The 23,617-nt window shown below is 38.8% G+C and overlaps 2 protein-coding genes and 1 long non-coding RNA gene across 8 annotated transcripts in view; 1 reads left to right on the top strand and 2 right to left on the bottom strand.

The window, feature by feature from the left end:
* LHFPL2 (lipoma HMGIC fusion partner-like 2) overlaps positions 1-12,373 on the top strand; it is a 77,184-nt gene extending 64,811 nt beyond the window's left edge. For 4 of the 5 annotated variants that reach the window (XM_005858071.2, XM_005858073.2, XM_005858072.2 and 1 more), the window contains exon 3: positions 8,258-12,373. In XM_005858071.2, the coding sequence (XP_005858133.1) occupies positions 8,258-8,514 (257 nt within the window). In that variant the 3' untranslated portion in view covers positions 8,515-12,373. The remainder of the gene's footprint in view (positions 1-8,257) is intronic. The other variant, XM_005858069.2, reaches the window with a different exon arrangement.
* LOC106728281 overlaps positions 1-15,918 on the bottom strand; it is a 25,455-nt gene extending 9,537 nt beyond the window's left edge. Inside the window, exon 1 of the long non-coding RNA XR_001364563.1 lies at positions 14,919-15,918. This is a non-coding gene — a long non-coding RNA (uncharacterized LOC106728281). The remainder of the gene's footprint in view (positions 1-14,918) is intronic.
* A 3,721-nt stretch (positions 15,919-19,639) lies between these two features.
* SCAMP1 (secretory carrier membrane protein 1) overlaps positions 19,640-23,617 on the bottom strand; it is a 69,880-nt gene continuing 65,902 nt past the window's right edge. For both annotated transcript variants that reach the window (XM_005858068.2, XM_005858067.2), the window contains one exon: positions 19,640-22,427. In XM_005858068.2, the coding sequence (XP_005858130.1) occupies positions 22,263-22,427 (165 nt within the window). In that variant the 3' untranslated portion in view covers positions 19,640-22,262. The remainder of the gene's footprint in view (positions 22,428-23,617) is intronic.

Raw genomic sequence — 23,617 nt, 5'->3', positions numbered from 1 at the left:
CCCCGGGATTGAGAGATTGCCCTCTGCGCTGCTGACAGGAGTGGGTCTTTTCCTGGGCTATAGAGAAGTTCTACATTCTTGCCTTCAGTGTTAACTCCTTCAGTTAATTTTTCCATTCTCCAGGCTCATGCTGCTTCTAGAAACCACCCTTACCTCTCTGCAAACTGCCATGGCCCATCTCCTTCATTTCCCCTGTCTACCCCTCTGCCTCTGTCATTTTCCTGCACTTCTCCAGGTTTACCCCTGCCCTGCTACTCCCGCCCAGTTGGTGTCTTGGGCAGTTCCCACGAGTTAGCCACAGCCTGTCTTTTCAGCTGTCTTCACCGCAGCCAAGCATAGTTGGAAACATTCAGAGTTATGAGGCTCAACTAAGGTTGATCTCTAGATAACTTAAAACTGATTACATTTAATTGACTTACTACTTTTTCCTGTGAGATCTCCACAAACAGCTATTTCTGTAGCCAGAAAGGAAGTTTGCAGTGCTTGCAGTCAAATAAAAGGCCAGCCCCATGGTTAGAGCCTGTGTGTGTTTTGCCAGTAAGTGTGGCTGGTGTTCGTTCTGTTAGCCAAAATTGTCAACCCCTGGGATTCATGTTATCAGATGAAGCCTTTCCTCTAACCACTTACAACACTTGGCAAGAACTTTCCACACTAGCTTCATTTAAAAATAGAACATAATCTGTATCACAGCTCCTCTCCTTTCATTCATCCAATAAATATTTACTGAACACCTTATTACATGTCAGATATTGTCCTAAGCAATTGGGATACATAAAGAATAAGCCATAAGGTTCTCTATTCTCATGGAGTTTACGTTTAGACTGATGGAAACAGACAGTAAATCAAAAAAGTATATTATATAGTATGTTAAAAGTGATGGGTGCTGTGGAAGGAAAGAAAAAAGGTATAGCCAGGGTAAGAGAGATTGCATATGCTGAGGTGATAAGGGGAGGGAAGTGTAATATTAAATAGGAAGTCAGGGTAGGGTTCAGTGAAAAAAGATTTAATCAAAAACTTGAAAGAGATCAAGGAGTTGGCCATGTGGGTAATCAGAAGAAAGAGCTTTCTAGGCAAAGGGAACAGCGAGAATGAAGGCCAATGCTTTGCTGATGGAGTAATGTAGGCTCTGAGAGAGAAAGGAGTCAAAGATGATTCTAAGGTTTTTGACCTTGCTGGGTATAACTAAACTCCCATGTGCTAAGATGAGGCCCACAGGATAAAGACCAGGTTTTAAAGTGAGGAGTGGGAATCAAAAGTTAGGTTTGGACACAATTTTCAAGCACTTTGTTAGATATCCAAGTAAAGGTTGGAGGTCAAGAGTAAACAGTTGGATATGCAAATCTAGAGTTCAAAGCTGGAGAAAATTCAGGAGACCTCAGCCTAGACGTAGTATTTTAAGCTGTAGGATCAAGTGTGATCAATAAGGAGAATGTAGAGAAGAGGACAGAGGATTGAGCCTGGCTCCCCAGTGCGTAGATGTTGGGAAGATAAGGAAGAACAAACAGCAAAGGATACTGAAATGGAAAAGCCAGTGAGGCCACCTTCCCACCTGGAGCCAGAACACTGGCAGATGATCTGAAACTCATGCAAGGACTATCCTGTCTTAGTTTTATGTTAATCCAGTACTGGCAATACTTTTTCAAGCTATCACCTCCGTAAGCCTGGAATGCTCTTGGAGCTCTGTCCCAGAATGGGGATGAGATACAGGAAGCTAGTCACCCTCTTGCTTTATTTGCCTTTGCTTCCTGCTACAGAGATGGCTGCCTGAGAAGGGGTAAGGGGAAGGGTGGTGGTGGCCGGAACAGCCCCCTGGGCGTATGCTATAGTGAATTGAGCTGGGTCAACAAAACCGAAGCAAAGGCTTAGCTAGGCCCATATTCCAGACCTCTGAGTCACAGGGTAGACCTGGTAGGGATAATCAACATTGGGTGACTTTTTTGGTGTGTTTTTTTTGTTTGGGTTTTTTTTTGTTTTGTTTTTTTTTCATTTTCTCAGAGATATGTTGAAAGGGGAATGAAGTCTCTTGCTATGTTCCTATGTGAGTCAATGGTTGTTTCAAAGCTAGAAATAAATTGAATTCTTGACCTTTCTAACCTGTAACACACCCATGAGGCTTATTATGGTAAATGCTAAGACAAAACTGTGACATATACCAAGAGGAATAAAACTTTTTTGCCCTCAAAGGACTAGGTTACTGCTATATCCTCAGGGCTAAAAATAATGCCTGGCACTTAGTAGGTAACTTAGTAAAAATCTGCTGATTAAATATACAAAAATAATGTGATAAAGAGCTGAAAAGAGATGTTCACAGGGTGGTAGGAGCACACAGAGAATAACATTCTGGCAGGAAGTGGTGACATGTGAACTAGGATGAGGGCCCTGGTTCAGGGAATGGTGATGTGTATTATGTGACCAGATTCCTTGAGTAGCACTGGCCTGAAAATGTTTAGCCTATGGAACCCAGTGCTCTCCTACTCCTCTTCTCGTCACGGCCACTCATTGCTGTGCCTGGTGTGAGAACAGGCACCTGAGTGCACTCAGTGGACACACCTCAGGAATTACCTAGTTGGAACCCAGGTTTATCAAGATACTAAGCTTGCTACTAGCTGTCTGCTGTGAATGCACCCTCCAGACAGTAGGAAATTTCATAGCTTTAGTATGAGCTTCCTGATTACAACCCTGTGGAAGCTGTCATGTCTCTCACTGTGGGCCTCCACATATTGCCAGTTGCACTAACAGATGGCGCTTTCTTCCTGTCTGTAGTAAATTTCCTTTGCAAACCAGGGCTAGTCACTCTTTACTATTTAGTCTAGAAGTCTGTCTGAAGAGGAAGTAGAAGTGTGATGTCCAAAGACCTGCTTGTTATTCTGTAGAAAGGAGCCAGCCTTTCTTTAGTTTTTACATTTTTCAGAACAGGAACAATGGCGTTCTTCTGTACCCATAAAAAACCAAGCAAACTTTGAGTCCCTTCCCTTGGCCAGCAGGTTGTAAAACTGTGACTGATCGGGAGGGAAAGATGAGAAATAGCCATGGTGCCTTTGCCCACTTTTTCACAAACTTAGGAGCTGTGGTTCAGACTTGGGTCCTCCATTCCTAGCATCCCATGTTCTTAAAGCTTGAGGTGGGAATCTTTAGACTAAGCAAAACATTATTTAGTGCATTTAGCAATGCTTCATCTTTCCAAAATTGGGGAGTTGGCTAGATTATGGAGATGTTTTTCTTTCCACCTAAGGGATTTGGTATCACAATTTTTAAATCAGGGCAGTAGCAAAAAAGTTACCTAAGATCTATAATTTTGTGGCTGGTCTAATCATAGTGCCGAATGTTGATAAGAAAGCAGGAAGACCATGACTTTACTTTTCCTGGTGGGTTTCATTCATTTTTTTTCAACACCTTCTATGTTTTTTGGCACTGGAAATGCAGTGATGAGACACAGCTCATGGAATCTAATTATTTGAGTTAAACCCAAACCACATGTTTAAGTTGCCCATAGAGGCTCTGAAAATTCCTGTGCAGCAAGATGGGAATCCAGGATTGAGTCCAAAAGCTCATTCCAGGTAGGGGGAAATATTACTAAAATAGCAGAGGGGCAAGATAAACATTGCATTGTAATAGCTGGTGCCCATCTGATCATGAGAAAGCCACCATAAGGTGTGTACTGGGCTGCATATCTGGCACTTTGGCCAAACGGGGCGCACTGTGCTGTCTGTTCCTGGAACACATAGATAGGAAGGTACTGACATCAGGTCAGGCCTTGAGATATGGTCTCATGGTCCCTCCTCAATATGCTGTGCTCTGTTCCTGGAAAACATAGATAGGGAGGTGATAATGCTATACTGTGTTGGGAACTAATTGCGTAAACAAGGCTTTGTAACTTTGTAGTTTTTGCAAATAAATATGCTGTAACTTTTGCAGTTTGGGCTGCAGTTCAGCCTTTGCTTAGGCAGGGTGCGGGGACTGCAGTCAGCTGGCCAGCTTAATAAAGGCTCTTAAATTTAAATTCTGAGTCGGTGGTCTATCTCGCTGAGTGAACCCATAACAGGTGGGCCTCTGAAGTTGTCAGGGTTCTATCTCCAGCGTGTGGTGGCATCTGTAGGGGAGTCCAAGTGACTAACCATCAGTTCCTTTTATTTTTTCTTCCCCAGGTAAGGTTGAGTCATTCCCCAGGTGACCCCCACAATGAACAGATGCTGGCATCTTCTTGGTATAGTGAACTGGGAGGTGGTTAGCAAGAGAAAAGATAGAGGACCCAAGGATTAGGATAGTTTTTAAGGTTGTGGAAAGTGGTATGACTCTGGGTGCCTCCTATCAAGTCGAACCATGGCAGAGATGACAAGCCCTCTGAGTTCCTTTCAGGAGTAGCCATTTTCTTTGGTTACTGGCCAGTATCATCGTGTCTACTTTTCCTTCTCCTCCCAGCTGGGCCCTCTCCCTGGGAGAGGTGCCAGTCAAAAGAATATCAAATGCCCACTATCTTAGTCCTACTTTCTCTATCGCTTTCCACAAAACAAACACACCCTGAAACGATGCATTAAGGCAGTAGAAAGGCCCCAAACACCACTATGGGCTGGCCTAACTTTAGGAACTGCCTTTTTAAAAAATATATTTTATTGATTTCAGAGAGAAAGGGAGAGGGAAAGAGAGATAGAAACATCAATGATAAGACTTGAGAACCACTGATCAGCTGCCTCCTGCATGCCCCACACTGGGGATTGAGCCCACAACCTGGGCATGTGCCCTGACTGGGAATCAAACCGTGACCTTCTGGTTCATAGGTCGATGCTCAACCACTGAGCCATGAGAGCCAGGCAGGAACTGCCTTTTTAAAGCTGCATAGGAAAATCAGATCATATCCTGGCTCAGCTCTTATGTGAAACTCAATCCTGAGCACTAGCTTTATAACAAATATACAAAAATCCCTACCCCCGTGGAGCTTAAAAGTAGGATAACAATCAAAATAATGAAGTAAAATAGAAGGTTGAGCCATATAAACTGACCATTTATTCAGGTTAAAAAAAAGGTCAAATATTGACAGTTTCATATGACTCAAAGTAATATAGTCTGTGTCTGTAGTAAGTGCTAAGAAGAAATAACAAAGCAAGGAAGGAGGACAGCATGCAGGGGAGAGGTAGGTGGTTGAATTTTAAATAGTTTGGAACAGAAGACCACACTGAGGAGGAAGTGGCATTTGAAGGCGACCTGAAAGATACCTGGTAGGAGGGCACAACAGGTGAGAGGAATAGCAAGTACAAAGGCTGGAGTATGCCTGGTGTGTCCAAGGAAGAGCCAGGTGGCCAGAGCAGAGAACAAGGGTGTAAAAGGCAGAGGTGAGTTTAGACAGGTAGTAAGGAGTTGGATCACATGGGGCCTGAAGGCCAGGGAGAGGGGGCTGGACTTTACTCTGAGAGATGGGAAAACTTAATGGGCTTTTTTTCTGTAATTTTACTAGTTAGCAAAAGATTATGTTCAGATGATGTTTGTGCTTCATTAAGGGATGCTTATTAGGACCAGAACAGCTGCTCAGAGCTGTGCTGGGCCCCAAGAGCAGTGTGGCAGTCAGCTGAAAGGTTCACCTGAGTCACTAAACTGTCTGGAATTCCTTTGCTAGAAGGGCCTTTATCTAAACACCCAGACTGATGATCAAGGTGACTTTCATTTTTTGCTTACCCGTAGGCCCTCTTTTCTTTCCCTTGACCTAGGGCTTGCATTTTCATGGCATCAACCATGCTAATGACAACTCTGATGAATGCTGGGAGCAGAGGTCAGCAACCAGGGTAGGGTAGACAGCGGCAACTTCTCTGCCCCGTGGAGAATTTGGATAAGGCACTGTGTTTGTCTAGGCTGGCTGCCCAGGTTGAGAGCATGTGGTTTCGGCACACATCACAGCCACTAAGACTTGGAGACATACCACAGTCCACTATTTATTACTCTCCCATGTGGAATGCCCTGTGGGCTTATAAATATTCAACCTGAGGCTTTTGCATAACTCATAAGCATGGCACCCTTATATGATGTCTCCCTATTGTCATTCACATTTGGCCAGCAGCCTAAACAATTTCAGGTGGCCTAAACAATTTTGGGAACTTTAGCTGAGCTATCATAAAAGGAAGCACCTAAGAGAGCTAGGAAGAACTAGAGTGAATGTTCCTGGCTGTACTCATTATTTTAAGTCTGCCTACTTCCCCGAAGGATCTGAGACAACCAAATTAAGGTATTTTGTGAGCCTGGCACAGGGTAGCAGAGCTGCTATGTGACAACAAACTCCATGCTTTCTGTCTTCTGTCCCTATCATATTAAAATGCATTAATTTTGCTTACTGGGCTTGTTTAAGCCGTGTAATACTAACAACATGTGTAATATTTAATTGGAGCCACAATTAAAATACGAACACACTGGTCTTTATAAGGCAGAGCAGTTCACGCTTCCTTGCCCGGGGCCTGCATGCGAGAGAGCACCTCTGAATCTAAGTCCCAGTGTGGTAACTTAGGACCTGAGGGAGAAAGTACAAGGTTCCAGGTACCTTGCTTGGTGATGTTTCCTAGGGAACAAGATGGGGATTAATTAGGATTCTTCACAGGCTTTGGGAACATAAAAAAATTAGCTCAGTAATTTTTGGATCTCCCAGCTAAGTAAGATCTGTTCAGATGAGAATGGTTTAGTCTTTCAAGGGGACTAAATTGTAGTCTGGGTTCTCCCCTCTCCCCAAATCATTACACCTTTCAAAATATACCCTAAAAAATAAGCTGACCCACTTACTCATAACTGGGACACTTTAAACCAGCGGTTCTCAACCTGTGGGTCGCGACCCCTTTGGGGGTCGAACGACCCTTTCACAGGGGTCGCCTAAGACCATCGGAAAACACATATATAATTACATATTCTTTTTGTGATTAATCACTATGCTTTAATTATGTTCAATTTGTAACAATGAAATTGGGGGTCACCACAACATGAGGAACTGTATTAAAGGGTTGAGGCATTAGGAAGGTTGAGAACCACTGCTTTAAACTGTGCTATGTATAGGAGGGGTCTGCAAAAACTATATCCTGTTGTCAGGTACTAGTCTGTGTTCCAGTTCTGTTGTTACTGCTGTTATTGTTATGGGTGTAGAAAGTACTCTGTACATACTTCAATACTCACAACCACCTTATGAATTAAACATTAGCCCATTTTACAGGTGAGGAATCATACTTAGGTTAAGATTTTCTAAGGTCAACCAGTTTATAAATGTCAGAGCTGAATTCAAACCTCTATCTTAATCCCAATTTTGAGCTCTTAACTACTAACTGACCATCTCAATTTAGTGCGTCTTTGCTGTGGTCATTATCTTGCTGATTTGTGTTCTAGCTCACACTAGACCAGTGGTCGGCCAACTGCAGCTCTTTGGCCCCTTGAGTGTGGCTCTTCCACAAAATACCGACTTCCGCGCATGGGCCACGAAGTTTCAATCGCACTGTACATGCGCACCCGCACGTGGTATTTTGTGGAAGAGCCATACTCAAGGGGCCAAAGAGCCGCATGTGGCTCGCGAGCCACCGTTTGCCGACCACTGGACCAGAACATTGGGATTAATTTGGGAGGTAGTGAACTGCCATGGTTGGTGAGAAGATACTATCACAGGATGAAGACAGCTCTATGAAATTGTGACCTGTGGTTTAAACACTGTCCCTCATCTTCCTTCACACCTAATATTACCACAGATTCAGTCATGTTCTTTCTGTGGGGAAGTTGCTTTAAGTAACTTGGAAGCTTTGGTATGATAAACCCAGAAAATTTTAGTAAAGGTAGGAAAAGAAAACTGAGCCAAGATTAGTTTATAAGGATAGAACTCCTTGGTATTTAAAAATCAGGTCTTTGTAACCTTATTAAATATTTTCAATTTGGCAGGCCATAGGGTCTGTAGCAATTGCTCACTCTGCTGTTCCAGCACAAAAGCAGCCCTAGGCAATCCATAAATGCCTTAGACCAAGGGAAATTCTCACCTCAATAAGAGCCCTGTGAGAAGAAACAGTTCATTTGCTTTCCTGGAAGGGAAATGATTAGTGGGTGTACATTCAACCATGTACAGAAGAGGCTAAAAATATTTCTGATAAAGTGGTAATAGTTCTTGATCAGGCCAGATTAGTTGTATAAAACAGCCCATAACACTTGCTATTGCAGAAAGGATGCCATAGCCCAAAGAAGGTAAATCAAGTAACAATGACAACAAATCTGTGGAGCCATGGGGTTGTCACCTCTTTTCTCTTCTGCCCTGCAGGCCTGTTCCTTATCCTCGGCTTGATACTCTACCCTGCTGGCTGGGGCTGCCAGAAGGCCGTTGCCTACTGTGGACACTATGCATCGGCCTACAAACCTGGAGACTGCTCCTTGGGCTGGGCCTTTTATACTGCCATCGGTGGGATGGTCCTCACCTTCATCTGTGCCATCTTCTCCGCACAAGCAGAAATTGCAACCTCCAGTGACAAAGTACAGGAAGAGATTGAAGAGGGGAAAAACCTCATCTGCCTCCTTTAATTTGGAAGAGACATTTATACCATTTTCTTCCTTGTTTATCCTTGTGAAACAGTTCACTTCTGGTTTCATCATCTGAGTCAAGTGAAGAACTAGCCTTTACCTACCAAATCCACATTCCACAGCCCTGAGCCTTAACAGGACCAATGAGAGGCAACATCCAGCCAAGCAAAGTGACTGCACATGAGGGCCACAGTGCAAATTGTAAGAGATGGAACATGAAAACAGTACATAAACCCTGACATGTGTCAGACAGCATCACCCCCAAGGCGCAGTGAAGGAGAATGATCTCAACCATGAAAGCAGCATTTCTCTGGTAACCAGAAGAGACTGTTAGCCAGATTTGCTGGCTATTCAGAGGTGTGGGGTTTTGGTTTCCTCCTGGTTCTTTCAAGTGTCTCAGTTGAAGACTACACACTTACTCGGAGTGGGATGCGTGCTAAAAGGCATCATAGCAAGACACGATCTCTTTCTTAGCTCACCAATGGGATCAAGCAGGGACTGTGGAATTCTGTTGTGGAACTTATTTGAAGCTAAATTCCAGGGTCAGGTGAATCAATTGAACTGTCACTCCAAGATTAAAGCAAAAAATAAGGGCCTATAAGATTATGAGAATTAAAAAATCCTGCTAGTGGAGACAAATGCATTCCACTTCCCAGCAGCCAAGCTAGCGCCAGTACTGGCCCAGCCTCCTCTTCCACCAGAGATCACATGTTTTTCTCCTAGGCTTGGGATTGCACTGACTGCCAAAGGAAACCTCACTGTTTCCTCATTCCAGGACAGAGGTCTCCAAACCAGATGTGGCTCATTCAGATATTCACTGGGAGAAACTGCCAGAACCTCAGCACTTACGGGGAGACCTTTTCCCACTGTTTGGTAACCATGCTGTAGTCAGCTATATTTTCAACCCCAACAGCAGCAAAATGCCATTCTGTGCATTAACCCTTTGCGGTCCAATTTTATTTTTGGAATTCAAACAGTCTGGTCCAAATTAATTGACGGGATTGAATGTTGAATCGGTTTGCAGTGTCAATCTCAGCCTCGACGTTGGACCTGCTCCTAGCGCCTGGTCTGTCGAGTCAGCCTCCATGTTGAACCGAAAAGGGTTAAAAAAAGAGCTAATCATGGGACTTAAGTTTTTTTAGTTACTGGTTGATCCTGAAAGCAGACTAAAATAACATTAAATTGTTGCAAATGCTGAGCTGCATCAAAGGCTTCATTCCCAGGAAAACAGAGTAGAATTTAATGCAAAATAAGAGAGCTAAACCAAACTTATAGCACCTGCCTGTACCTGTTTACAAAAAGAATCAACTACCACTATTAAAAAAGTTTTGGGTGCTTTTAATCTAGTTTCTATAAATTAACAATATCATTGATTCAGGAAAATGGTATTAGCCATCACCTCATATTTACTTTGAAATGATCAAAGTGGCCAGAAAGAACCTAGTCTGATATTATCCTAAGATCAGAATTGAAGAATGATACAGAAACACTCTATAACAACTTAAGCAAGTGGGATGGACCTGCCAGATTTCTGGAAGGATTAGGTCTCTTTTGGTTTATGAATCTGCTCACTTGAGGGCTTGCTTCATTTTGAAAATTTAACAAATAATTACATACATTGTTTGGGCAAGGTATTATGTACTAAGTGCCACCAGACATAGAACCCTGATTCAGATTTTATAACCATGCCTAGTGCAGAAAAACTAATTCCTTTATGTGTCGATGGAATGGAACAACTAAAGTCTCATTCTATTCTGGCCTTTGGCCTATACCAGAAACCATCTTTTCTTATAGATTAAGAGTTAAGGGCAGGAGAAGAAAGGATGTGGAACCAGGCCTTAATGAGCTCACCACTCTTAGTCCAAAGTTCAGAATAAGCAAAATGTAAATCTTATGACTTTCCTTAACAAGAGAAGGGGTAAATCCATAGCCTCATAACAGCCTAGGGAAGGGTGCAGGAAACATTAATCTATCTCTGACACCACACAGAAATAGGTTATGGCAGCCACTGGATTTGGCTCCTGTACCTGATGGAGTGTTTATATGCTCTAACCAAGTCCCGATGCCAGCAAGCCCTGGCAATAATTTTCATTTAAAAAAAGAAATTCGCTTCATCAGGCAAATAATTTTGATAAAAACACCAATTTTTCTTAAATGTATCATCAGAAGATTCACTCTACTTTTTTTTGGTATAAGATAAAGAACCCGTTTTCTAACACGAATTTTACATTCTCACTCTCCTTACAGACAAGTTGTCATAGCCCAGAGGATCCTTTGAGCAAGTCCCTCATCCCTACTGCCCAACTGCTCCTTGGTTAAGGTGGCAGTGTATCCCTAGATCACCTTGATAATAAAAGTCACTTGACAGTGTCTACTTCATTATTCTCAATGCTACAGAAGACAAAAAGCACATGCACACACAAAACCCCAAACCACTGAAACTACTCAAACACTGACCTAGTAAGCGGTAATGTTGGGCCTTTTAAACCTTCAGTTCACTAGCCAAGCTTTGGTTGGAAGGAATGGAACATCCAAAATCATGCAAATCTAGACCAAAACTGCATAGCTGATTAAAAACACACACACACACACACTAAATATGAGGAATATGTTGAAATAAATGTGTACAAAATAATTAGACTGATTGACCCACACCTATTTTTCTAATTTCTATCCCCTAATGGCTTCAGTCTAAAAATCTAATATACCTGCACTATTACAACTACCAGAAAAGTCCTATTTATTTTTGCCTGCATTTGTGCTTAAAGTTTGTGATGGCTGGGCTTCTCAATGGACTCCAAAAAGGCAGAAATACTTGTTTTGGACTCTGTGGATTCTTTAAACCTGTGTGCTAATTCAACAATGTTACATTAATTGTGTAAGGGTTTTTGTATAGTTTTCAAACATCTGTGGTGTAATGATCTTTGTTAAAACACGTATTCTGTAAAGTGCCATAGTCTTTTTTTATGTGTAGCATATTTAAAATATATATATATTATACATACACAAGTCTGTGTGAAAGATGTGCAATAACAAAGGTGTATGTATGTTTTGTTTTTTGGAAACTGGACAGGCGTCAGAACAGGGCTTGTTTCTGCTCTGGCAAAGGAGAGTTAAACAGTTTTGCCTTTATGGCCTAGTATTTAACCCATAATGATTTTAATGCTACACAAACCTATGTGAAGAAAAGACTGGTATGAAATCATTTTTTCTGGGTCTAAATTAAAATAATCACTAGATTTATGTGAACGTTAAGCTGGCAAGCAGGCCCAGTTAATGCTAGTCTTTCATGTGAAATGTGAAGCTGCCCTTTTGCCTTTTCTGTTAGTGTGATAACTAGTAGCTGGTACATAATCACTAAGGAGCTATTTCTTAACATGCTTTGATAGACCATGTTAATGCTAGACCACTATTTAAGGGCTGATCTCACACCTTCTTAGCCATAAGAGTCTGGCCTAGAACAGACTTCTCTGTGCAATAACACGTGGCCACTGGAAATCCCTGGCCTGCATTTGTATTTGGGCAGCAATGACTCCCAAGGGCCAAAAGCGTTACAGGCACGACTGGGATTTCTTCTGAGACTGTGGTGAAACTCCTTCCAAGTCTGGGGGGAGTCATTAGGTGCTTTGGAGGAACTCGGCACCACTTGATAATTCAACAGCCACTTGAGCCAAATATGAAATTGTATTTACCGCTGATGGACTCGATTTGAGCCTTCAAATTTGTGGTTATTCTATTATATTGTAAACTAATACATTGTTTGTCTAGCATTGATTAGGTCCCTGTGCATATGTATTTTCACAACATGTTGCTCCCTTCCTTTCCCCAGATCTGAATTAAACCAGATTTTGCAAACTCATTTTGATTCTTTTAAGTCTATTTCTTTCAATTATGATGTATATAATTTGATCAGGAAAAAAGATATTCAGGTATTTCAACTATTCCATTCATTAGTAACAGATATATATACCTACCTTAGGTTAGCTTTAACTTCAAAATAGGTACTGTATATATTTATTCCTCAGAGAAGCATCAATGTCATTATAAAGAGGGGGAAAAACCCTCTCAAATACTATACAAATGTCTTAATTTTAAAGTAAAACTAAGAATTATGAAAATGCTCCAAAGCACCCAAGGCTTTACAAAAAAAGAAATATGTATAATAATGACAAAGAAAAAGGTCTACTGAAGGTCACACTCTTCTATTCCAACAAAAACACCAAAATTAAAAGCCAAACATGGAGCAGTTCCATATCCACATTTCCTGAAAGTAACCTGCCCATAAAGAGCCTCATCCAGAAGCTGAATTCTCAAAGATGACACCAACAACCCTTTTCATAAACTCTTATTCAACTCTATATCTCATGAAGCACTCACTTGATAGAATAAACAAAAATGGTTATTCTCCTGATCTAAGGCCTGTGACAGCTGAAACTACATTTCTGCTTTGGTTTCCAAACATACCTGACAACTTCCAGGTTTCTAATAGAAACCAAAATTAAAAGCTGACCGAATTATCCAAATCACTAAAGAAAAATTTTTTCAAAGTATGATCTAAATTACCTGTGCAAAATTGGAAATTTCAAGTTACTTTTTCAACTGTTATTACATCATTCTGAAGAGTTAATCCACAAAAGAAAGGACTCTGGCTTTAAATTTCAGCAGAGGCTGGGAACCCTCGCGTGTGCTTCCCGCTCATCCTTAGTTTTTACTTAGCAATTTTGCTGCTGGATGAACTTGCCATGACTGCCCTTCCGGAACACATTCAACTTACTCCTAGTTCTCCTTAAAGTCTTTGCTTTACATAAAGCCACCTAAGCACAGTCTTGACTATGCCTGATATTTCCTTAAGTGGGTCATTTCAGTAGTTTCCAATAATTCAGTACCTTTTTCAACTCAAACACTAAAGAATAAGATCATCAAAGAAAACTTTTGCCTACTCTTTAAATCAACAAGAACCAATAATTGTCTTTATTTCATAACCCCTATCAGCTGCTTAGTCATAGTCATGTGTTTGGGACCATCCTACTGCTGTCCCTACCACTATCTTCTTCCTTGCAGCTTCCTCCTCACCCTGAAGAGTTCTGCAAGATAAATCTTTAAGACATGAACTGTTCACTTTGCTTAGGGACACAGGATATAGATAAAAACATAAATAAATAAGAGGAAGTAGCAAAACCACATAGGAAAAGAAAAATCAATAAAAAATTAGATGTTAACAGCTCTTTGGCTTTTGTAGTCAAATAGCCTCAAAAATCTAACACCTGAAGGCAAGCAGTCCACCAACTGCCTGTGTTTGGGGAAAACCACTATAATGTATTCTCAAGAGAATAAAGCCTGAATTAAGGCAAGTGACAGCAAAGATAATGAGATTCATTAGGTAAATGTTAGGAGGAAAGAATGGATAGTCAGGTGACTGACTAGAAGGGGTAAAGGGAGAAAAGGAAAGAGTCCAACATGTCTCCCAGGTATTTCGTTTGGGCACAGGAAGGAAAGTGATGCCACCACCAAGATCAGGAATCCAAGAGAAACAGAGACAGGGAAGGTGGGAAAGTCCAGCTTAGGCTGCCAATGGAGAAGTCCCGTGTGCAGCTAGGAACATACTTTGGAGAGAAGACCACATTGGAGATAAGAGAATTGGGAGCCATCAATACACATGGGCAGACAGCAAGAGTTTTTAATTATTGTGCACATTCTATGTGCAAGTACTGTGCTAAGCACTTCATATAATTCATTTATTCATCAAAACCCGATGAATAGAAACTATTATCCTCATTTTATAGATAAATTAACTGTCACTAAGTAACTTAACTGAAATTAAGTAATTTGTCCCAGGTAAAAAAAGCCAGTAAGTGGCAAAGTCAAGGCTCAAATACAGGTTTGACACCAAAGTCTACATTCTCAAACAGCTGTCATTTCCTTCTACCTGGAATATTTAGGATGAAAAGCAGGCCCATACAAAACCCTTAGGATGCCAACATCTGTGTGTAATAAACTGCTAAAATAATTTCCAATTATAATTCAAAAAAGGCCACACCAAAGGATGACAACTGATGAAAACACTGCTCTTTCTTCCCTTTTCAGAGAAAAACCTAGTCATTTTTCATACTTCTGAAGATGGACCATGTTTCTCAATTTACTCAATCCTCAAAACAGTCACTAAAAATCCATTGGGTATATGACAGTAGTAAAACAAATGACAGTTTGACAAGTTTTTGTTATTTTCTTATAATCTCTTATCCAGGATAAGCAGCTGTTATAATTACATAAAAGGCATATTTTCTTCAGAGTTAAACTAATAATTAGGGATTTGTCTTCAATTAAAGTTTCTCCAAACACACATACAGAAGCAAAAGACCATTTAGTCAGTTAATACTGCTGAAGAGCAGTCAGCAGGTACTCACATGTTATGGAGGTAGGCCTTGGTCTGGAGACATCAGAAATATATGCTGTAATTTTTTCTTGGTTGATTTTTTTCCCTAGGATCCACTGTCCCTAAAAGATGGATATGAATTACTGGAAATGTGGAAGGATGGAAAAGAAACAGGGTCTTGGAGAGAGGTGGCACCACATGGCAGCAGCAGCCTCACACTTGGCAGGAGTCAGGGGACATGGTTCTAGCTGCCTCTCCCAGAAGAGACAGGCATTCTGTTCTCTCACTGGGTGATTAGAATAATTTCCTACTCTATAAAAATTGGGTCAATAGAAATCACATCATAGGTTTGGTGTGAGGAGTAAATACCATAAGTAAAGCATTTAGTATAGTCTCTGGTATACAGTATGCCCACAATGAGTAAAAGTTATTAGAAGTAAATTAAGAAAATCTTCTGTCTGTCCAGACAGAATATCATTTAGAATTGATCTCAAAAATTAAGAGTTCTAAAAAAATTGTGAAGATTAACATCACCTGGTGTTAAAACCAATCTAATTTTACTTAGAGAGGCTCAATGGCTGGCTGCCTAAGGCCGCCTTTTCTTTTTCCAACTTGTACTAATCATCTTTAGCTTCGAGCTTCAGGAAGTAGAAGATTTCACTGTGGATGTAGGCTACCTGGTCACTCCTAGTTATCAAAACCAAGAAAAAACAAACAGGTAGTATTGCACGAGTCCATCTATGGGAAACCAGAATGCTCAGAAAATAAACCACCTGATTATCTGTCAAAACCTACAAAAGGGAAGACTTTTTGAAAAGGGACATCCAATATTGGTAGAGTGTGGATAAAGAGGTCCTTTCGTACACTGCTGATGGAGATATAAATTGATACAATTTTCTGGAGAGCAATTTGGCAATGCACATCAAAGGTCTCAAAAAAGTGAACCTATGCTTTGACCCAGCAATCTGTCCTAAGAAAAAAAGCCTGGGTCCCCAAATTTAGCTACAATATATTCCTTGATAAATTATTTATAATAAAAAAATAAAAAAACAGAACCTGAAGGAATAATAGTACTTCAAAAATAGTTTATGATACATGTATATAAAGGTAGCTAGCCGCACAGCTATTAAATGTTATAGAAATGCATTCAGCAATCCTATCCTCTATAATAAAAGCCCAACGACCCAACGGCAGAACGACCAGAACGACCGGTTGACTAATAGCTATGATGCGCACTGTCCACCAGGGGGAAGACACTTAATGCAGGAGCTGCCCCCCGGTGGTCAGTGCGCTACCACAGTGGGAGCACCGCTCAGCTGACCAGAATGAGCAGCTGCTCCCGTTGCAAACCCCGGGCCAACAGGCAGAAACTCAGGTTGCAATCATCGCCTCCTCGCCCCTGCCACCTCCTCCAGACACCTGCAGGCTGTGCAGCACCACTGCTGGGCTTGCAGAGATGACCCGGGAGGCTGGAAGGCAGGTTCGTGGCCGCTGTGGGACTGAGGCCTACTCCACCACCTCTCAGTGCTATTGTCCCTGGGCCCAGCCCCGACCGGGTCCCCTGGAGAGGTGAGGGCTCTGGCTCCATGGAAGATGCCGGACCAGGGAGCAGCCGCTCAGAGGGTGGGTCCACAGCCACTTGGCTGACGAGGATGAGCGGCGCTCCCACAGCGGCTGATCCCCACAGGCCACGCCCCCACCAGTGCATGAATCCGTGCACCGGGACTCTAGTGTGAAATAAAGTTCAACATATTATTTACATCATAATTGCAAAAAGATTACAAACCTTTGTGTTTGTTAAAATTCTCCAGTTGAAAGTAACAGGAAACCAACTCAAAGTAGCTCAGAGAGAAAACAGAATAAAAATATTACTGGGATTAATGGGACGAAATATGGGTGAGCAGTCAGGCCCCATACAGGAAATGCAAAGCTATCAAGGTTTTTTCCTATGTCCTTCCATCCCACTTGTCCTTGATGTCTGCTTCATTCTGCAGCTTGATGGTGACTCCTTCCTCATGGAAGAATGTGGTACAGCTAAAACCATCTTGCCACTAAAACAGTATAGTTCTGGACACATCTACCCAGGAAAAAAATGTAATGAGCCAAGCATGGGTCCACCATGGCTAGATGACATCCAGTACCAATGGAGTGTTCAGGGGCCCCAAAGAAATGGGCATGTGAGAGCTTGATAAACATCCCTAAAAGGATCTATGACAATATAGAGGGAAATCTTATTTTTTGATTTTAGGGAAAAAGTTGTCTTCTGAGAAAATAAATAGAAAGACATAAACCAAATATTAATAGTAGTTACTTATGGGTATAAAATTATGAGCAGTTTTACCTTCTTTTGCTTACCAATATTTCCTATAATTTAGACTGAAGTGTATTAATTTTATGAATTCAAAAAGTTAAACATTGCTATATCCCTTCACTCCATAAACTATGTATGCATAGAAAAAGAATGGGAAAAATCCAATAAAATATTGGCAGTGCTATTACTAAATGAAAAATTATTTTCATTTTCTCATTTATCATTTTCCATATTTCTCAATTGTTCAACATATATTACTTTCATACTAGAAAAAAATGAGTTTGAGAAATGTGTATGCCCAGTGTGCTCAGTTTTCATGGAGGTGACTATAACATTGTAGGAATCACCCTGATCACCAGATAAAACACAGTGATTTGGGCAATTTTTTTTCCTAGCCCCAAAACACCTGAAGAATCGTACAAATTGCCAATAGTAACAACTACCACAACCATGATTTATCTTGAGAATCACTGACCCACAAAATATTTTTAAAGTTATGGAGAATTGTGGGATTATATCTAAGTGTTAAAAAAATAAAATTTGCATACTATTATTTTATAAATTAGGACTGTTTAAATGAAAAGAAGATAATACATAACGTATGTGAAACATTACTAGGTAGAAGAGACTTAATTATTTTCTGTCCCCATTAGAGGAAAGATAAAATGGGTTTTAGTGGCAAGATGGTTTTAGTTACATCAGCCATGCCAAGCCCAGAAAGATATGAGCCGAACAACAAATCAAGATTTAGATAAACATAAAATTTAATACTCACTGCATTGCTACATGGTGGCTCCCATGTCCCTTGCCATTTGAAAACATTAACAGTGCCAATGAAAATTCTACAGTTTGTAAGTTTTGTCCTACCAAAATCACAAGGTTAAATGGTAAATATGGAACCCTCAGGAATGGTAGGAACACAAGAGAAAAGTCTTTCCCTATTTTCCTAGAATCTTTCAATGAAAGATACTGTATCTACTACTATATAGGACAGAACAGTGGCAATGCCTGGCTTAGTAAATTTTGATAGATTTCTTTCTTGCTCTCTATATACTGTGATAAAGCCATAAAATAGGTTTAAAAATACCAATCAATAACCTAATCTCTAATGGAAATACTTCACTTTCCATAATATTTAACCATCGAGATACAACTTTTTAGTTTAATAAACAAGCACTTAAAACAACTCTAATATTTTAAAACATATTATTCTAAATAAATTTATAGTATGGTACTTCAAAATTTATCAAATAAGGTATTTTAAAAAAATATATTTTATTGATTTTTTACAGAGAGGAAGAGAGAGGGATAGAGAGCTAAAAACATCGATCAGCTGCCTCCTGTACACCTCCTACTGGGCATGTGCCCACAACCAAGGTACATGCCCTTGACCAGAATCAAACCTGGGACCTTTCAGTCCACAGGCTGACACTCTATCCACTGAGCCAAACCAGTTAGGGCATCAAATAAGGTATTTTTTTTATTTTTAACCATCATTAATTTATTAGCCACTTTTATTTCACTCCTAAAGGTCTTAATCACAGGAAATCAACAGATTCCTCTAAACATATTCCTTAAGGAAAAAATGGAAGGAGATACAGTGAAATGGTGTGTGACAGCCATGGTAATTCTAAAGGGGAAAAATGGATAAAATGATAAGTTCTATATAGTAACAGTCTAAATATACATTTTTACCAAGAAAGATAAAATTAAATGCTAATTTCAGTGTTTTCAGAAAAAGATAAAAACATTATGCTACTACAAATAATTTACAGAAACAACTAATAAATTTAACATAAATTCCCTCAAAAATGCAAACTATACATTATCACAACATGATTTATAGAAGGAGATATATCCAATGACAATTCAAACTCATTTTTTAGGTAAACCCAGAAAATTGAAAATGCTGTTCCTATTTTAATTGAACACATATTTCTCAATATAAGATTCATCATGAACATGATTTAACATCCTCTTTAAATAACCAGTGAAAAATCAAACAGGTATTTTCATTGATACATAAAACAGCAATAGATAGCGAGGTTAGGAAACAGAACACAAGTTCACTCACATCAATGACCTATTAAAACACAGGCACTTATTCTAACCCACTAGGAAAAATCTGAACCACAAAACACATTTTTCCATTTTAAATCTCTAGGAAGTCTGTGTATATTGACCTTAAAGTGGTCAAAATATTTACTATGAGTGAAGCTCATATCCCTTACCTATAAAGGTCTAATGCAACAGAAAAGTTGTCATTTTATGTTGATGAGAGTTTTTAACTAATCTTTTATATGTTTATTTTGTTAGCAAATGACAGAATTATACAGATTATTTTTTAAATTCAAATGTGGAATTTCTATATACATTAAACCCTCAGCATAATTTCTGCCTCTGAAATGCTAATGAAGTATTTAAAATTATACAAACAAACATCCATTAAACAGCATTTTATTTTAGAACACTCTGTGTTAATACAATAAATATACAAAACTTCCAAACCACCGGAGACATGCAACATTAGAGGGACAGATGGAGGGCATTTATATAGAACCATGACAGTCACCATGATGGCAGCGCAGTATTACTCACTGACAAAATATACAAACATCCCTACATAAATAATCCAAGTCCCAAATTACAAGTCACTGAGGAAGGATTTTCCAGTGTTCCAACTTCAGTTTTAAATAAAAACAGCCACCACTTAATATTGCAGACTAAAAAATGACATGGGTGCTTACACTGTAAAAAACCATTTCATGATTCTGATAATGGGTAATGTTAATATGAAGCATAAAACACTAACAAATGCCAATCTTTTGCTGGGTGAAAATGTGACTATTTACTGATTTTGTTAATAGAAAATATAAGAATTTAAAATCCCTACACCTTATCAATCTGTAAGCATTGCCCTCATTTTAATGCACATTTATGTTCTTAAGAAACAATTCTCTCATAAGCTTGTATTAACCCAGATAACTGAATTTATAACAACATTTTCCCCATCTACACAAAAAGATACTGTTGGTTGTAATTATTCTTTGCTATTTAACAATGGGGAGTTCTACAGGATAAAGGTATTCCTGTTCTTGAAGGAAAGTATCTCAGCATTTTTCAAAAGTCTCTATGATGTAGCTTTCATTTGCACTTTAAAGAAAAATAAAAAATGGGCTTGAGATATGGACATGGTGTTCTTGTTGTATTTTGTGGTGAACATTTTCAATATATGTAAAATCCACACTCAGAGCACACTGATGAAACAAATTTTCAATAAGACTATGGATTCTGAAAAACTTGACTGGCTTATTTGGTTGAGAAAGTAGGTGGAGATTATCGCTGATCAGAAATATTCACAAACAGCTTTAAATTCATACTCTAAAGCCTATTTTCATTAAAATAAAAGAAATACATTCCAAGTATATTACTTCAATAAAGTCCCAAATAAATCTGTAAACACCACTGGGATGGATCTATGTCACCTAGTAGCACTATCATGCCAAGCTTCTTTCATAAATAGTAAGAACTCACCATCCAGCCCCAGCATGGACTTCATTTTAACTTCAGATTTGGGGAGAAAATGAAAATGATTTAACCATTTGTGCCCATCTGATTTTTTTAAGGGATGTGCAATATCAAATAATATAATCCAATAAATGATCCTTACTTAAAATCAAGTTGAATAAATCACTATTCTGTAATCTTAAATTAGCTAATTACTTGTAAAACACAATATCATGACTTTACAAATGTATTGAGTCTCTTAATCAGTATTAAAGATGATTCAAACTTTCAACCCAAATATACTATAAGAATGAATTCCTGTGCTGCATAGTAATAATTTTAAAGTGATTATATTCATAATTAATGCATTCAACTGTATATTTTCTTGCTTGGTGCAAATTAAATGTTTTCTTTTTTCTATTACTGAAAAATTTTAATATATTCAGTCTGTCTCAAAATTTGAAAGACTGATATGTATTAGAAATTCAATTATATGTAAAATGCCAGCGTCTTTTAATATTTAATGCCACTAAAGATGAGATACTAAAAAAAATCCCTTAAATACCGTACGTTCTTTATGGACAAGGAGTTAAGACTAGACTTTAATACCTCTGTTAAAAATTACACACACACACAAAAAGAGCTGCCAAACATAATCTCAGTTCAATTAAAAAGAGTAGCCACAGAATATACCAAAGTTTCATACGGTAATATTTTACTATGATATGAATACTGAAAATTCAAAAAAAAAAAAGGTATTCTCATCAGTACATTCTATTCCATCAATTTTCTGCCTTTTCTTTTGGATAATGCACTACATATTATATTCTCATATTGCACCCCAATAAACTTTTATTTAAAAGAAACTATTACAGAAAATCACTTTTAAAATTTTACAAATGACTCCCCAATTGTACAACCATAAGCAGTGCAGAACCCAAAATACTAATTATCTTAAAAAACCTGGTGCCCATGCAAGATCATAGAATGATATCAAAATATCAGCTACTCTAAAAAAAGAAAATAAAAAGATAAAATTTACATTATCTACTACGAAATGCACATAGGCTCTTCACTGGTGACAAACTGCTAAAAAAAAGCAAGTCAATCTAAAAATCCACAAGTCTCTGTTGGTCTATTTCTTGCAATATAAATAAGAAAAAAGAAATGAAGCATCTATTTACTGCTCCAATGTGTAATCCTTAAGTCTAAGATTCTTGAAAGAATGACTGCAGCTATTACTAAGTGCATTTTTAATCATAAGTACCATATTAATTTTAGTGTCTTGTCACTGAAATAATTTGCTGAACATTCATCACCCCCAAAATATGGAGAATATTTATTTAGCATGTAATATTTTTTTCTGCAAGGGGCACTAAAATCTTAAGAAACTGTTAGGTAAATAATAAGACAAGGAAGTTTTTCTGGTTTTTGCCCATGCAACAAGTAAATAGGAGATATACATGCTGTGTGTACTGAACATAAAAATATTTATAGAATACAGTAAGTGGAGAAAAAGTACAGTCAAAAGGTAACAGTGTATTGTTTGCAGATTCTCTAAATTTGGTTACCCTTGAAAGCATTCTGAGCTGCACTAGTTGCTGCAGTCGAAGCTGCGTTTGCAGCTGCGGTCTGGACAGTTTTGTTGGACATCACACCTGATGCGAATTCTTGTTGGGCCTTCTCAAAACTAGCACCTGTTGTGCGATACAGTCCATGTACCTACAGAGGCACAAAAAAGCAGAAGAAGATAAGTGGTCATCTATACATTCACTTTCAATAGCTCTTTAATTAATTATAACATGACTCAGAAAAAAGGAGTAGATTCTAGGCATGATTCCTAAGATCAAAAACATCAGCCATCACACTGACACAAAATATTGTATTTAAATATTTTCTTAACATAGATTTTCCTTTTAATCCCCAATCCAGAAAAAATAATTATGCCTACACCAAACCAAAAATAACTTAAAGAATTTAATCAAATGAAAAAAGCTTTGTTTTCTGCTGTACCTAATTAAATAGTTTAACATAACAAGATACATTCTGACTTTAATACATTAATTTACTACCCTAGGCAAATCAAAGAAAATAACACCTTACCTATTTCTATATTGGCTATATATACACCACTGACCATATTATAGTCCTCTGATATAATTTTATCATTTAATGTACCAAGCACTATTTATGTCCTCAAAGATACTTCTGCTGTCCACTCTGTATACATTTAACCTTTTGTGAATGGTCAAGTTTTAAAGGATTTACAAAGAAACAATTCTGTGAACTGTCTGTCCATACTGATTTATCACTCAAATCTTGGGATTTCTTTTCATGGGTAAGGTTCAAAAATACTCTATTAGCATGTGTTTTAAGATGCATAAACAATGAAGCATATCAATACATATAACATCAGCCACTCAATTTAATACAAACTTGAGAAAGGAAATAATAAAACAAATTGGAACAAATATTTATTATATGCCTACAAACTTGGGGGGGAGAGAGGAAGAGACCAAAAATCAAATCTGTAATTACACTGCACTGTGATTAGATCTAAATTAGAAGCCTGAATGAAATGCAATCAAAGCAGGTTTGGAGGATGGGGGCAGAGCACCAAAGTCAGTCCTTTCCCCCAACCTGTATAGGAACTCGTAATTATAGAGTAAATGTCAAGTGAAAAAAAGCAGAATGAGTCAAAGACATTCAAGTTAAGTATGGATACGAGGAAGTCATTTCAAAAAGAATAGAGAGGATAGGCTGATTTGGGGGAGAGGGAGAGATGCTTGGTTAGGTTCTAAACAGTCATATATTCTTACAAATGTTTACTGAATACCTACTCAGGTAATGATTTGGTTTAGAGCTCAAGAGAGGAATGGGCTAGAGACATGGACTTGGAAACCATTGGCATA

Source organism: Myotis brandtii, unplaced genomic scaffold, assembly GCF_000412655.1.
Source record: "Myotis brandtii unplaced genomic scaffold, ASM41265v1 scaffold115, whole genome shotgun sequence".
NCBI lineage: Eukaryota > Metazoa > Chordata > Mammalia > Chiroptera > Vespertilionidae > Myotis > Myotis brandtii.
The sequence above is the reverse complement of the archived record's forward strand: the minus strand, read 5'-3'. Positions and strand labels throughout refer to the sequence as shown.